At 36.5% G+C, this 16,143-nt stretch overlaps 1 protein-coding gene across 1 annotated transcript in view; it reads right to left on the bottom strand.

Annotated features, from left to right (window-relative positions):
* The window catches only part of ipo11 (importin 11), a 172,197-nt gene extending 163,448 nt beyond the window's left edge, over positions 1-8,749 (bottom strand). The window contains exons 1-2 of the mRNA XM_079637995.1: positions 8,610-8,749; positions 3,526-3,672 (exon numbers count right to left, since the gene is read on the bottom strand). Coding sequence (XP_079494121.1) covers positions 3,526-3,663 — 138 coding nt within the window. The 5' untranslated portion in view covers positions 3,664-3,672; positions 8,610-8,749. The remainder of the gene's footprint in view (positions 1-3,525; positions 3,673-8,609) is intronic.
* Positions 8,750-16,143: the final 7,394 nt, after the last annotated feature.

Genomic DNA, 16,143 nt, shown 5'->3' with positions numbered 1-16,143 from the left:
GGTCTACATCTGCCGTGTGTTTACATTATACAGATGAAGTTTGAAGCAAATCGGTAAAAATAAGAGGGTGATTTCAAAGCATTTTGAAAGTGACACACTTCCTGCTGCCAGTTGGTGGCGCTATAACTTTGACTCACAATAGTCACATCCATGTGATCGGCCTCTTACAGCGAACACACTGCTGAAGTTTCATCAAGATCAATAAATGTATGAGGATGTTATAACACACTTTCTGTTTCCAATATTCGCCATAAATTTGTTTCCTCGCCACGGACAAACCATTCGAGATATCAAAAATCCCCTCGCAATTTATCATCCTCCATGTCTTGGCTTCATGCACACCGAGTTTCGTGGTCATCCGATGAATTCTCTAGGACAAGTGTTTCAAATGCCAGAACATGCGTTTCCATACAGCCCATAATAACCGACTTCCTGTTGGACTGGCGTAAAACTTAGAGCACGAAAGTTGTTCGGCCCGATGAGATCTATACGTGTACCGAGTTTCATATTATTACATGCAAGCGTGTTTGAGATATGGACATGTTTTTGAATCCCATTCCAGGGGGCGCTGGCGAGCCCCCCTGCCACGCCCGGGTCCCAGCTTCAGTCGGGCCCTAATGGCCGCGGGTTCTGACATTTGTGCAAAGTTTCAAGAGTTTTTGAGCACGTTAAGGCCCTCAAAAGTGCCCAAAAGGTAGTAAAATAATAATAATAATAATAATAATAAATAATAATCCTTAGAAAAACAATAGGGCCTTCGCCTTTTCAAGGCTTGGGCCCTAATAAATAATAAAGAAGAATAATCCGAAGGAAAACAATAGGGCCTTCGCCTTTTCAAGGCTTGGGCCCTAATAATCCGGAGGAAAACAATAGGGCCTTCGCCTTTTCAAGGCTTGGGCCCTAATAATAAAGAAGAAGAAGAAGAATAAATAATAATCCCAAGAAAAACAATAGGGCCTTCGCCTTTTCAAGGCTTGGGCCCTAAATATAAACAATCAACTTGTGTACATTGTATTATAACAAATGCCTGCAGAGGGCGCCAGCAGCCTGGTGTTACACTCTACAGCAGATTAAATCCTCGTTAAATATATTAGCCATATACATTCCGTTTAAATGTTCACTTAGTCTTTAATAAAGTATTTGGCCACTTCTTTACAATGTAATTTCTTGAACAAGATTATGTGGACATCAAAACATGCAAACTCAGAGCGAGGATTTAAACTTTTATTTAAAAAATGCACATAAACAGTTTGCATATTAAGATAAGAAACATATTGATGTATTCTCCTCTGTTGGTGTAGGTTTATAAATGATTTACCTTACAAATTGGATGAAATGACACACATTGCGTTCACAGATGAACGTTGTAAGCAACCCAAACACGCAGCATATGCAGAGATTGAGTTTGAAACGCTCCACATGTAAATGATAAGTTCACGTGGAGCAGCATTTACTGTGAATGGAGCTGCTCTGAGACGCACGTAACCTACACACATGTAAATAAAGCGCATATATTTTATAGAATGGCTATAATACATCGTGCAGCCTTAGACAACAGTTTGATTATGCGGTTCATGGATACTTATCCGTGAAATGCGCCACTTCTGGTATTTTGTCGGTTACTCAACACAGGCAAATTACAATCTATGACTTTTTTAAATCAAGTACTCTCAGTGAATCGAGGAATCGTGACAGCCCTAATATATTTACACACACACATATATTTAAAAAGTTAGTGCACAATAGGAATGGCCACATTATTCTACCCTCGGTGAAAACGTGAGGCAGGTTAAAACAGGAGGAGGAGTCTAGCTCTAGGGGTGGGCGATATGACCAATATCATAAACAATTTAGTGACTTTACTTTAAAAAGTATTTCATTTGATTTGATTAATTATTTTTTTATTTGGAATTTTGGACAAAACAACAGGTAAGGTTATTCAAAACAAACAAATGACAATCAATACAATTGTCTGGCATCAATACAAAATCATCTTCACATCATGCAACACTTGAATTTGATAAAAGATTCAAAGTAAATCATTATAAATCTGACTGGATAAGCCACATTTGAAATCAATCTCAAGCAGTCAATATACATAGATCTGTAGCAGCACGTCACTTTTAATTCATGTGCAAAGAAGCTTTGCTTGATTTAAAATGACCAAGAAATGTAATTTTAGGCATACCACCAGCCCCAGTTTAAATGCATCACAGAAATAAGAAGGAAAAAGCCTCATAAAACATTGAACTACACACTTAATAAAAAAAAATAGGAAAACAAATCGTATCCACTCAATCTTATTATTTGCGATCTACGCAACAAAATTGCATCTCTCTTCTAAACTTGATTTCTTTGCTTTCGATTTATGTAATTCTCTCAAATGTGCAATCTACTAGATTAAATTATTTAGGGTGAATGTGAACCATCGGAAATGATTTCTGATGGAACTGTAGTTCCCAGACTTGCTTGGGACTTATTGAGGAGAGTAAAACGTTGAAATTAAGTGTTATTTTATGCATTTTTGAGCAAGATGAGAAAAGGGGGAGACATTATAGTGTTTAATAGTGTTTATGTTCACATATATTGGAATTGTTAGCCATTTTTATATTACACCATTTATATTACACTGTTTATATTACACTGTTTATATTACACTGTTTATATTACAAAATGTTGTTTTTCACTGTGGAGAAGAGTGGAACATTTGCTTCGGCTGTGGAATCATACAACGTATGTCATTACTACTTTTCTCAAGGAGCGTTTAATACTTAGCATGCTATTATGTGCTATTGTTAGCTAGGGTGACCATACGTCCTCTTTTTCCTGGACATGTCCGGCCGGGATTTCGAGATAGCCCAAAATGTTCGGGATTCGGCTTTTGTTTTTTACAGTCGCCATTCATTATGTTTACATTATTACATTATTTGACATGTACAGTACGTGCCAGCTTTGCAGGTCATGCATTCTGCTTCACGCGGATCCCGACCGAGACGAAAACACCGGAATTTTCTTAGCAATGCTAAAACGCACATCAACCGATCACTTGTTTAACGTTCTTGTAAATTCAGATTCACCAATTGGAATGAATTCAGTCCGATTGAAACAAAAGGTGTGCGTGTAAAAATAATGAACGGCGACTGTAGAAAGCAAAAGCCGAATCCCAGACATTTTGGGCGATTGCGAAATCCCGGCCGGACATGTCCGGGGAAAAGAGGACATATAGCTAGTACAATCTTATAAATCATCATTTAACATAAAAATATATGATATTCAATTAATTAATCCTGTCAGGGAACTATATAAAATCACTTTGATACTACGTTATGGAGTCACTTTAAAAATAACCTCTTTCCGTGATGATGAAATTAAGTCAACAAATTATATTTGGTTACCGTAATTTAATTGACTCGTGTTGGACTTATGCACATAATTAACTCATGTAAATCCAACACACTTTTTTCCCAGTGTATATTCAGACAGTTATTTTGTTGTATCGTCCCCCTAAACGGAGCAGATTCTCACCAGCAGCACTGAGTAGAAGCCAGGCTGGGTCTCCCATTGGCGAAGCTGCTCCTCTGCAGGCTTGAGCACAGCTGTGTCCTGACTGGTGGCCTGGGTCAAAACCTGCAGCACCACCGAGCTGCCGCTCTGGATGTCCATTAGGTAAAGCTGCAAACACAAACAGAGCACACGATAGGGCTCATTTATCATCGTATTAGACTGGATTCTTGAAAAATCTAAGTTAACAATGCTACCCAGAGGACCAGAGTCCTTTGCTTTTATGAAATACTTAGAATAACAGCAGTTTACTCGCACATTCATATATATATACACACACACAGTGCTGCTTGAAAGTTTGTGAACCCCTTGCAAAATCTGTAAAAATGTGAATTTTAACAAAATAAGAGGGATCATACAAAATGCATGTTATTTTTTGTTTAGTACTGTCCTGAATAAGATACTTTACATAAAATATGTTTACATATGGTCCACAAGACAACAAAATAGCTGAATTTATAAAAATGCCCCGTTCAAAAGTTTATGTATGATTCTTAATACTGCGTGTCGTAATGATTCACGACTGTTTTTTTGTTTTGTGATGGTTGTTCCTTGTTTGTCCTGAACGGTGAAACTGCCCAATGTTCTTCAAAAAAAAACCTTGTCCCTTGTTTTTCTTGAACAGTTAAACTGCCCAATGTTCTTCAGGGACTCAAACACAACTATTAAAAAAGTTCAAACATTAACAGATGCTCAAGAAGGAAACCCGATGCATTAAGCGCCAGGGGGTGAAAACTTTTTGAATTTGAAGATCAATGTAAATAAATTGTACTTAATTTGTCTTCCGGGAAACATGTAGGCTAGTCTATGTATCTTCTGTTGCTTCTGAAGGGCAGTACTAAATGAAAAAATGATTTCAAATATGCAAAAGATGCTGGAAAACGGAAGAATTTTCAGGACCTGGAAGAGTTTTCTGAACATTGGGCAGTTTACCTGCTCATGTAAATTACAACAATGTCAACTGTTCCTAAAGTCTTGACCTTGAGCCATTCTCACTGCTATAGTGAAATCTGCATAATGAACCCAGGCTTGTTTTATTGTATCCTAGCCAAAGAAAATTAAATAACATCAAGTTGGAAAAACTTTGCTGTGCAACTCTGCCCCCTATTGTTGTAAAACAAAAAAACCTACAATGTTCAATGTCCTAAATAATGCCAAAGTACAGCAGATGGCTTAAGAGCTTTCCCATCTCATGGACAAACAGAAAGTAGCCACTCAAATGACATCCATGCTGTGATAGAAATGACTCCCATTTTTATTTTTAATTACTGGTAAACAGCACAGATGTTGTGCGTTTTCAATTATGAACTCAAAAGCATTGTGTAAGTCATATAGTTGTAAGCATCAATGCTTGAAATACAATCTCATAGTTATTGGAGCGATGAGTGCAACTACACTGCAAGCGTGTTTAAAGGTGTTTCAAGCGGAAGGTTGCCAGCTGAGATGTGTTCGTTCCAGGCAATCTTGTGTGTAAGGACTCAACTACATCTTTCTGTCAATCACATCTGATTTCAAATAAAAGAAAGAAAAAAATTAGGCTATGTGCAAACAGCCAATTTATTAATCTGTCTGCTTCCCTGTACTATATACCCGTTGTTAGATCAGGTAATGAACAATGCAAACTATTACATGCAGGTTCAGATCTGGGAAGAGCACAGAAAACGATTGTTTACTCCAACAACAACAAAAGGTCAAATAATCTGGGGTCAGGCACTTGAACAGACGGTCAAATGCATTTGAGGTATAGATATTTCACTAGCCTTTAAGACATGACATTTAAGCTGTGATCAGAAGTAGCCTATACATGTCAAACATTACAAAGCCACACCACAAAACAAGAGAACTTGCTTGGCGGACGCCATAACAATATAATTCGGGACAAAATGTCTCTCCATTGACGGTGTTCTGAATAAATAAAATGCTTTGAAAGGGACATTTGAAACTAATTTAATTATAAAAAAAAGGTAACACTTTATTTCGATAGTCCACTTTAGACATTCTACTAACTATAAGTAACTTTGCAGCAACATGTCAACTAACTCCCATTAGAGTATTAGTAGACTGTCTGCTTAATATCCGCTAACACTTTATTTTGTTGGTTCCCCAACAGACATTCTACTGACTATAAGGAACTTGGCAACTACAAGTCAACTTATTCTACTAACCTGAACCCTAATACCTAACCTAACAGTCTACTACACTCTACTAATACTCTAATGAGAGTTAGTTGACATGTAGTTGAAAAGTTACTTATAGTTAATAGAATGTCTAAAGTGGACTATCGAAATAAAGTGTAACCTAAAAAAGGAACTATATGCATAATACATAGGCTACAGCTTTGAAAAAAAAAATACTTTCAATCAGAATGAATTAAATTGATCAAAAGTGACAGTAATAATAAAATGTATAATAAAACATTTATATTTCAAACGGTGTTCTTTTGACTTTCTATTAATAAAAAAATCCTGAAAAACGTGCATCATGGTTTCCACAAAAATATTGAGCAGGACAACTGTTTCAACATAAATAAGAAGAAGAAGAAGAAGAAGAAGAATTTCTTGAGCAGCAAATCAGCATATTATTAGTATGATTTCTGAAGGAACATGTGACTGAAGACTGGAGTAATGATGCGGAAAATTCAGCTTTGCCATCACAAGAATAAATTACATTACATTTTAAAATAGGCTAAATGAAAATATAAAAGTTATTTTCAATCATAACAATACTTCAATACTTTATTTATACATAAATGTAGCCTTGTTAAACATAAAACGCTTCTCAGGGTTCCTACACATTTTCCATTTCAAAATTCCATACTTTTCCAGACTCAAATTTCAAATCTTCTCTATAGATTTTCAGACCATATTAAAAGTGCCCCTATTATGCTTTTTCAAATATTCCCTTTCATGCAATGTGTAATGCAGCTCTCTGCAAAGGTATGAAAATGAAAGAGCATGCAATAAATTAAGTTATTGTATCTAAAAAGAAAGAATCGACTTTGAACCACTTAAAACGAGTCATCAGGAATTTGAATCCCACTTCCGTGACGGCTACAAGTCACTGGGTAACCAACCCGGTCACACTAAATGCGTCCCTACCTAGCACCTATTGTGTTTTTACCATGCAATTTATACGCGAGAATTAGTTTTTACGTGCATAGGATACGAATGGATAGGTTAGGGTAGGTTTAGTAGTGGTGTGGGCTTCCGATAAGCACTGTAAGTGGTAGACCAATCACAGCAGAGTAGGCTCGTGACAAGGAGGGATTTAAAGAGACTGAATCATCGAACCTGTGTGAGAATCATGAAACGTGGTGATGTGCAATGTATATTATGAGAAAAGGAAAGTGTTTTTTTGTAGGAGACCTCCAAAGCAAAATTAGGATTTTCACCCAGCAAAAATGATTTTAAGCCAGTTATTTATATATTCTGCTGTAGTGTCAGTAGACATAGGTTATATATAAAACCAGAAATTGTAATGCGCAAGCATGCAAAACAATTCACGTGCACATGTGAATAGTTTCTCGAGGGCACAAAAAAGTTTATCATATACACTACTGTGCAAAAGTCTTAGGCATGTCAGTATTTTCACCCCAAAAGTGGATTTAAGCCGGTATCACCCGTGTCCCATCATGGCAGTTTCACAGCATCCCTCCACCACCCCATCACCTCACTCTTGGCTGGTTTTATATCCCAGTCAAAGGGGGGATAAATCACTATATCTGATTTCATGTATGTGTGAACTCGTGAATGCACAGCATTTTTTTATTATTATTATTTTAAATAGTATTAGATTTATTAGTATTAGTATTAAATTATTATAATTTCTATAATAGAAAACTAAACAGGGGCAATAGTCTGGAAATGCAAATATTTTTCCATACTCTGCTTTCTTTTTTCCAAGCTTTTCCAGACCTGGAAATTACTCAAATCAAATTCCATACTTTTCCATACTTTTCCAAACCCCGTAGGAACCCGCCTTCTTTAAAAAAAAATATGTAAAAAAAAAAAAATCACAGACCCCAAATGTTAGACCCCAGGTAGGCTAGTATAAATAATATTCACAAAAATTGCTGATAATAAATGTACTTATTTAACACATTTTATGCACAATATTCTATAATTCATTACAAAAAAAAAAGTCAAACTAAATACCATACATAAAAATACCATCGAACTGACAGAAAAGGAACAACTAACGTACTGGTCAGTGACCAAATGGACATGGTTACCACCATCATATGCTGATAATCAAATAATTCAAATCAAATAACTAAAACTGTGGCTGATACATCGATCTATAGTTACTCTCAGTGAAAAGGTCTGACAACACAAACAGTCAATACATTCTCTATGTGTGCTCTGAAAACACACCCACTTTAGAGTCAAATCCCTGATGCCATGCCTGATTTAAATGACTGACAGATTACACGTGGACTGAATATAATTTAAACATGAAATAGACACGTCGTTGCTCACCCAAGACATATTGCATTATACACAGTTATCATCAACCTCGAACCATCAAGATCAGGTCAATAACACAACAGATCTGGAATGATGCATGTCCACGTGCATGTGGATATAATTATATGCATTATGAATTCATTCTGTACCAGCATAATTATGATAGTTTTAGAGCTTCTTCTCGGCCTGCTGATGTATGAACCCCTTAAACTGTAAACATTAACGTTACCTGACCTGTGAAATAAATAATGGTTCGAGTGTATGCATCGTTACGATAACAAAATAACAGCATAAGATTAGGCTATATGTAAGTTAAACATGTCAATCATTCTTATAATCATACTGGCAAACATGTCAACTGTCATTTGCTAAAATAACGCCTAAATGAAGCGAATTATGATCAGTCTTTTAGAATATGATTTCATCCCAGTGATATGAAATATCTAGTATGTAGCTCGGTAAGTTAAGTTGTGCATGTCGGCCTACGGACCAAAGTAAAGTATTTAACATCACGAACTACTTTAGCTGGAGGAGTTGTGAGACCCAAAACATCCCTTCAAGCCGAAGATCTTATTGACGTACCTTCCGCAAATATGTCAATGCCGGGTGAGATGAAAACAGTTTGCAGTCGCCTCTAAACACCGCGATCACGTTGTGAGGAGGATGGCGCCATCCACAGTGGCTGCTGTCGCACTAAAATGACGTCATCGAATGAAGTGATTATTTATTTTTGTGTCTAAGGCCCTGTTGTAATTTTGAGTAAGTTGATTGTAATTTGAATGCCATCTTGTATATTTTAGGTTTTCTTAATAAAATATGAATTATCTTAATTAAATAATAACAAAATAAAGGGATTATAAAGTTTGGTTATCTGAGGAAAAGTTTGTTTTGAACTTTGTAGATGTTAAACAGGAACAATGACGAAGAAGGTCATATATGTTTTTTTTTTGTGTGTGTTTTTTTACTGGCTAAACATTTGATCCACAAATGTTGACTTGTTTAAATCTTCCCTAGTCTTTAAGAATAAGCCTACATAAAAGCACTGTCAAAATAACAGAATAAATAGCTGGCATTTCATCTTGGGATTTCATTGGACTATATTTAATATTTAACAATACAATATTTGTTATACTCCTGACATAATTTTGTAGGGGTATTGCTGTTATTTTGTGTTAAGGTTATTATTTATTCGTTTGAGCTTGCGCATACTTTTGTTTTATTTTGAGTTTATTAGCCGCCCTATTCTCTCCATCCGATTTTCATTTTGTGTCTAATTTTAATTTGAACACCATCTTTCCTAATATTTTTGGTTTTATTCACACACAAAAAAAGTGGTTGTGAAGTTAAATATAGCCTAATAAACATAATTTATGTGGGAAAAGATAGCGAGAACAAAGCGAGAAAACTTGGGTGTGTGATAGGTGTTTGATGATAACATTGTATGAAAATACTATAGCCTGTATATTATGGACAGTTATTCATTATTTCGGTTAAATACCACTAATGGGCACTTTGCAAACAAATTTCTCATATTTGATAAATGAGCCTATAATTGTCATTGTGTAAAACGATTTTCCCTCGCAATGTTTCCCATGTTATTATATACTCTGAACTATGCTATAGCCTACTCTCAATACAAATAGCGTACCTCGTTTATGTTTTCTTGTAGTTTTGAATACCTAATAATAAAAACAATAATTCTTTATGGTGAATACAAGTTGTGTGTTTTAAAAATTTTCAAAACACATTGTGTAAACAAAGATGTAGGCTATTACTAATGACACCGTAACTTGTTAAAATTGAGAATATTAAATGAGTTGCATTTATTGTCCAGCAGATGACGCACAACTACCGCAATAGGTCACTCTGCAATCACTTGCAGTCCATGGTAAAGGGGTTACTCATGCACACCAACCAAAGACACTGACCCAAATTCACCCATAGACACCAGCTGTGAAGTTAGGGTTTGAGGTGTCTTGTGTAGCCAGACTATTGACTAACAGACTGTGGGTGGTCTGAGGCTGTGCAAAGATAGGCCTACTGAATAACCATGTGTCACCAAATGATGTTTCCCAATTACTGGTATTATAGGCCCTACCTTGAAAAGAACATCAGATTAAAAATAATGAAAAGATAAATGGGTCATGAAAATAATGAAACAAGAGTCAGAAATTTGGGATGAATGGGGCAATATTTACACCCTAGAATGGACCTTTATGTTGCTTCATGTCAAAAACTTGAATTGCATCAACTACTTTAAATAAAAGATCAATCTGAACAATAATACATTTTTCCATTACCCATGAAATCAAATAAATATCAAATACAAAATTATTTGAAACAATGACTATTACATTATAAAAGTTATTCTGCTGTCATGACATCTCTTAGGAGAGATTGGTATGGTAATAGAGATTGGCATGGTAATGGTTATGGTAATGTTAATGTATTTGGTTTTGGCGGAATAGACAACGCAATCTCACGACCAATTCGTACTCGTGTGAATTCATACAATTTGTCTAAACCCCAGTGATGGGTAGGTTTAGGGGCGGGGTCAGGGGTATGTCATTCGTACAAATGCATACGATTTGGGCAACTCGTAAAATATGTATGATTTAGCAAAAATCGTCTGAATTTGACCGAGTGAGGTCATATGAATTCGTATGAATTAGCCACCTCGTAAAATATGTACGAATTGTCATGAGATCGGGTTGGAATAGATCTGCTATGCTGCTGCTGCAGTCAAAAAATAATAATACATTCACAGACATGCTGCTGTGAGCATACATGCTGCTGCTGCACATGTAACATACATGAATTAACCCTCGGAGCAGATCTAGGTGGAGCTGGGGAAGAGGGAGGGTTCTGAAAGCGTGCTGCAGACTGATAACAGCAAACAATGCCAAGTATTTTAATGTTTGAGCAGCAAGCATTGGCTCATTGGCCACTGAAGCAACAGCAACCAATCAGCTGTGCTTGACAATGACATGATTGCTATCAAATAAGTTAAAGACCTATCAGCCTGCACCATATAGAGTTTCATGCAAGAGCTGTGTAATTATAATAAAAATAAATTAATAATAATTTTAGATGTATTGTTAGTGATATCAATAGCCTACATGCTGATATTGTTTTGGAATAATATTGTCACTGCAGAGAGAGAGGGTGAAATGAAAAAATGACTAGGCCTATGTGATAAACCCACAGCTTGTTTTTAACAGAAATGGGGAAAGTCCAATTGCTTTCTGTATTTTCTGTAGGAGGACGTGTTGGTATATCAAAATCACAGTCAGAACAGTCATTTCCTGTCTGAATCTGGGTGAATAGCTGAAAATACAATAGGCTTTGTTCAGCTTAAGCTTGATGTTTCATGACTATATACACTGTTACATAAAGTTGATTAATTTAGCAAAGATGCAGGGAAAACTCCAGATATTATATTCTTTATTCCAGATAATATTATTTCTCCAGAAAGAAATATAGATGTCTTGGAGAGAACAATCAAATGTCATGTGGGGATTAAAAACACCATATAATACAATACTACTACTACTCCTATATATAATTTATATATAATAATATATATATAGTTTTAATAATAATTATAGGCTAATCTTATAATTACCACTATCCAATTTATTATAGCGGAAAAAGTCAAAGTAAATTGATATATTGTTGCTCAAACATAACGTTAATTGGCTGAACATCTGATGCTGTCTTTAATTTAAAATGTAATTTCAGACTCAGCGGTTCCTCGCGTTGCACAGATGTGCTACACATGTGCCAGCCTGCTGTTTTAGGAGCAGGTCAGAGGGTTTTTAACGGTGACCTCGACATAGGTGTCCGGTCTGAGGACGGCCCATGGCAACTGCGCGAGAATGTCCAAGTTCAGCAGAATTTACTGTGAGAAGGCAAATGCTGCCCAACAGACTGAGAACTGATGAGATCAAATTCAGCTCGGCAATCTAACTCTATTATATGTGCGCCAGCCTCTGGTGACAGGAGACGCGTGTTTCTCCGAAGAAAATCCTTCCATAAACAGAGCGGCTCGTAAAAAGCAAAGCCACGCACGTTTGTTGAATGTCACTGAACTGAAGTAACCCAGTCTAAGGTGAGACCATCTCACGCTCAGCCAATCAGAATCAAGGCAGAATCATGCCGCTGCTGTGGACCAATCGACGCCCTGCATTTTCCTTTTTCAGCTCACATTATCTTTCTAAATACTATTTTAACAGTTCACTTCACACCCACAGAAACTGTTAACGTACGTGAAGACGCTTTGTTAAGCCACATTTTCGTTTCCTTCATTGCTTCATTCCTTCATTTTTTCTTTCATTCTTTCATTTGTATCTTCAATTCAGTTCATATTGCTTTATTGGCATGACGCCTAGGTACATATAGCATTGCACAAAGCAAAACAAAAACAAATTAATAGTGTTCAATACCTCTTAGTTTGTAGCATTTATAAATATGATGTGCTACTAAAGAGGAAGTAGGTCCTTCACTAAAATAATATTTTAAATTCAGCATTTTCATGGAGTGACTGGAACTCAGGAATAATCTGTATTTGACTGTACAGTAAGTCTCTTAAGGATGAGTATGCCACAGTCTCAACTGCTCCTGATTCATTACAGATTCACTCTTCTAGGTAACCATGTCTTATGTCATTCGGCCAGCTGGTGGTCACCAAGTCAGTAGTTAGAAATGTCTGTGTTATATTCCTGACTGAGACGAGATTCTCTGTTTAGTCTCAGATAACATCGGAGATGACTTGGCTCTTTGGTTTGTTCTTTCCAATGCTGCATCTAGGCCTATGTCTCTTTCTCTTTATTCAGATTTTCTTTAATTCTTGCTGGTTTTTCAGGGGAAGTGATATTGAACAGTTGTGAATCAGTCAGTTCTGACACCATTATGCAAAAATTACTTTTCTGAGCACTCAGTTATGGTGTTTTTATTGTTTTAAAATGAAGACAGTTTAAGTGAATCCAGAACTTTTTCTTTATAATTAAATTGAGGGGAAGGCGCCCAACATGCGTTATTATGTGTTTCTGTGGACATGAAGGATGGTTCTACAGAACTCTACATGTACACATTCTAAAGGACGTTTATGCCAAACCTTATGCCTGTAGTTACTCGCTGGGCTCCAGTCTGTGCGAGTGAACCTCACTCCCCTGACCTCAAGAGGCGCACTGTAGTGGCACTAGACTGGTGTCTTTAGCTTCCTTGTTAGTTCACCCGCCTCCCATGCCTGCAGCCTGGGTTCGAGGCTCGCACAGAGTGGGGTGAGTAGGGCCTGAGGGGTTACATTGGTGCAGTGACCCGGATGGGAGTGAGGTTTAGGGGGGTGAGTCATAAGGCAATAGGCAGTATGACACTACAAACATATGTTCTGTTATCTATATCTAATCTGTCCAAATTCTGATTGGAATGTTTATTTTGAATCATTTCATTCGAATGGCGTGCAGTGCCTTGCAGGCTTTTATAGTGTTTTAGTTCCCTACTTGAAATTTCCAGAGTGTGTAAAAAAAAACAGACCAAGATCTATCTATCTATCTATCTATCTATCTATCTATCTATCTATCTATCTATCTATCTATCTATCTATCTATCTATCTATCTATCTATCTATCTATCTATCTATCTATCTATCTATCGTCTTTGTCTATTTGTGAAACACTTCTGCAGAACTTCAGAATAGGCCGCATTGTACACTGTTCCACAATGAAATCTCCTAAAACAATAAAACACTTGTATGTATGTTCATACATTCCGACAAGTGCAAAACGGTTCCCTTGTAACTGAGCTTTCTGGAGAGGTCTGCGGTTTCCATGCCAGTTTTCAGATGAGAAAGCTTGGTGTAACCCCATAGTATTTCACTGTCCCGCCACGCTAGGGTGAGAAGGGGCAATCTCACTTTGATGTCTGTGGGAAAAGTCTTCCTTCAGTGGGATTTAGGCCCTTGTGATTTACAGTAAAGAAAAGAGGAGTCATAAGACAACGATTTGAATCCCAAACATCGCTTATCTAGGAGTAGTGTCTGCTTTGAGCGTGATTCATAGTGATTTACTTTACCATCTCATGTGGCAATTATTATCCATAATGGGCTCCCACAGCTGTAGTCAGTTAATTCAGAAGGGAGTGATGTGACTGAATCATGTTATTTGGCTCATTGTAAAGTGAAAGGCAATCTTTGTATTTATTATCTTACCATGCTGATTCACATTTAGAGCTAAGAGGGTATTTAATTTGTTTCTTCACAATTCATACATGCATTTCTGATTACTGAGTACACTTTTCCCAAATTCTTCACACAGTTGCGATTTCCAACTCGCAGCCTGACACACTCTTCCATCATGGATTACAGTAAAACCACAGAAATATTTCACACATCTCGAAATCAGCTCATTCCACTTTAATCATTTACACTCATCAAACATGCTAGCTAGAGTAATCACACATTTTGTAAAGTTCTTCAAAATAATACTAAATAATAAAAACGACACCCTCTAAAAGTGTCAAACAAACATGTCCATCACAGCTACAACATATTCACATGCAAACATATAAATATGAACATGGTTTTATTGCATTAGACACAGTATCAAACCTTTGGTGGCATCTCCAAAATGTTGCAGGACTTTTCTCTGACAAAATCTTTCAGAAAAGGGTGCCTTTCTTTTACCTCCAAATTTTTAAAAGGTCTTTCGTAGGTGGATTAACCAAAGGTGACAATCGCATCATCTACCGGATACTCCTACATGATCATCAACCGTGGGCATGTGCCACAAAGAATGAAAACCAAAACTTCTTGAGCAAGATACCTATTGTTCCATCTCTCTCATAAGATATTTCTTATACACACACACACACACACACACACACACACACACACACACACACACACACACACACACACACACACACACACACACACACACACACACACACACGATATATACAATGTATATATCATCTTCATCATCAATAAGAAATACAATGACAAAATGGTCCACGAAACCACTCGATAAAGGTGCGTTAGCAATTGTGAATAAACTTCTGGACCCAGTGCTTGTCATCAGGACTTCTTTTTACACATGATTCTTTCAGACATTCCACGGATACCTGAGAAATTCCTGAAATGTTCTGTTACTGTAGGTATGATTTTGAATGTGCATTTAACACACTCCATGTGCATTTAGTCTAAAAATAGTCAGTACACAGACCTGCCTCTATTGTATTCATGGTTAAATGCTTTACTGAAAGTGATTGAGCAGGGTTTTCTTTATCATCAGTACTTTCTTTGCCACCCCCTGGAACTGAAACTTTCCTATTATCTCTAATTCAACTTTAGACATTTGATCCATGCATTAAACGCATTAATCAGAGTTAATTTTTAATCTATTTTAAGTACACAACCACTGGATCTTTGCAGTTTTACCATATTTCAACCTCATTTAAGAGGTAAAATTGTGTTTTGTTTCTAATGATAGTTATTGTAGGCCTGTTTATCTAAATCATTCCAAGACATCTTCTATTCAAAAGGCTTTTTTTTTTTACATTCTTTATGTCCTCCACTTGTTTCCCATGAGAAAGTCTCACAGCACAAATGGGACAAAGTTTAATGCAGTTTTATGAAGCCTGGGAGACTCCATTCGTTTGAATGAACAAAGAGATGGTTTTGAATCTGGCATTGTTCAGACTCACACATAGATCTCTGTAACACTGTATTAGGAGTCAATTCCAAGATGTTTCGCACATAAAATCTAGACAATTGTTGCTTTCGTAAGGCATGAAGTAACAGGATTTTAAACGATGCATTGCCAACATAATGGCCTTTACTGACTCTTGTCACAGGTGTGGTACATAACTAAAGTGATACTACAAGAGGCTGTTCATTACAAAGATTGTAACAGGGGTAAGAGGTTTTGCATTGTGAACACCTTTTATAAAATGCCGACAATAGAGCTACACTCTTACAAAATAATGTTCAGGCCTCAATTTTAAAATGCCTCTATTATGCTATTTTAAAGTTTTCTAATTTTGGAGTCTCCTAAAACAGGTTACATGCATTAAAGGTCAAAAAACACTTTAATTTGATCATAATACATTGCACATC

This window comes from Phoxinus phoxinus (assembly GCF_949152265.1).
Source record: "Phoxinus phoxinus genome assembly, chromosome: 15".
In the NCBI taxonomy this organism is placed as follows: domain Eukaryota; kingdom Metazoa; phylum Chordata; class Actinopteri; order Cypriniformes; family Leuciscidae; genus Phoxinus; species Phoxinus phoxinus.
The sequence above is the reverse complement of the archived record's forward strand: the minus strand, read 5'-3'. Positions and strand labels throughout refer to the sequence as shown.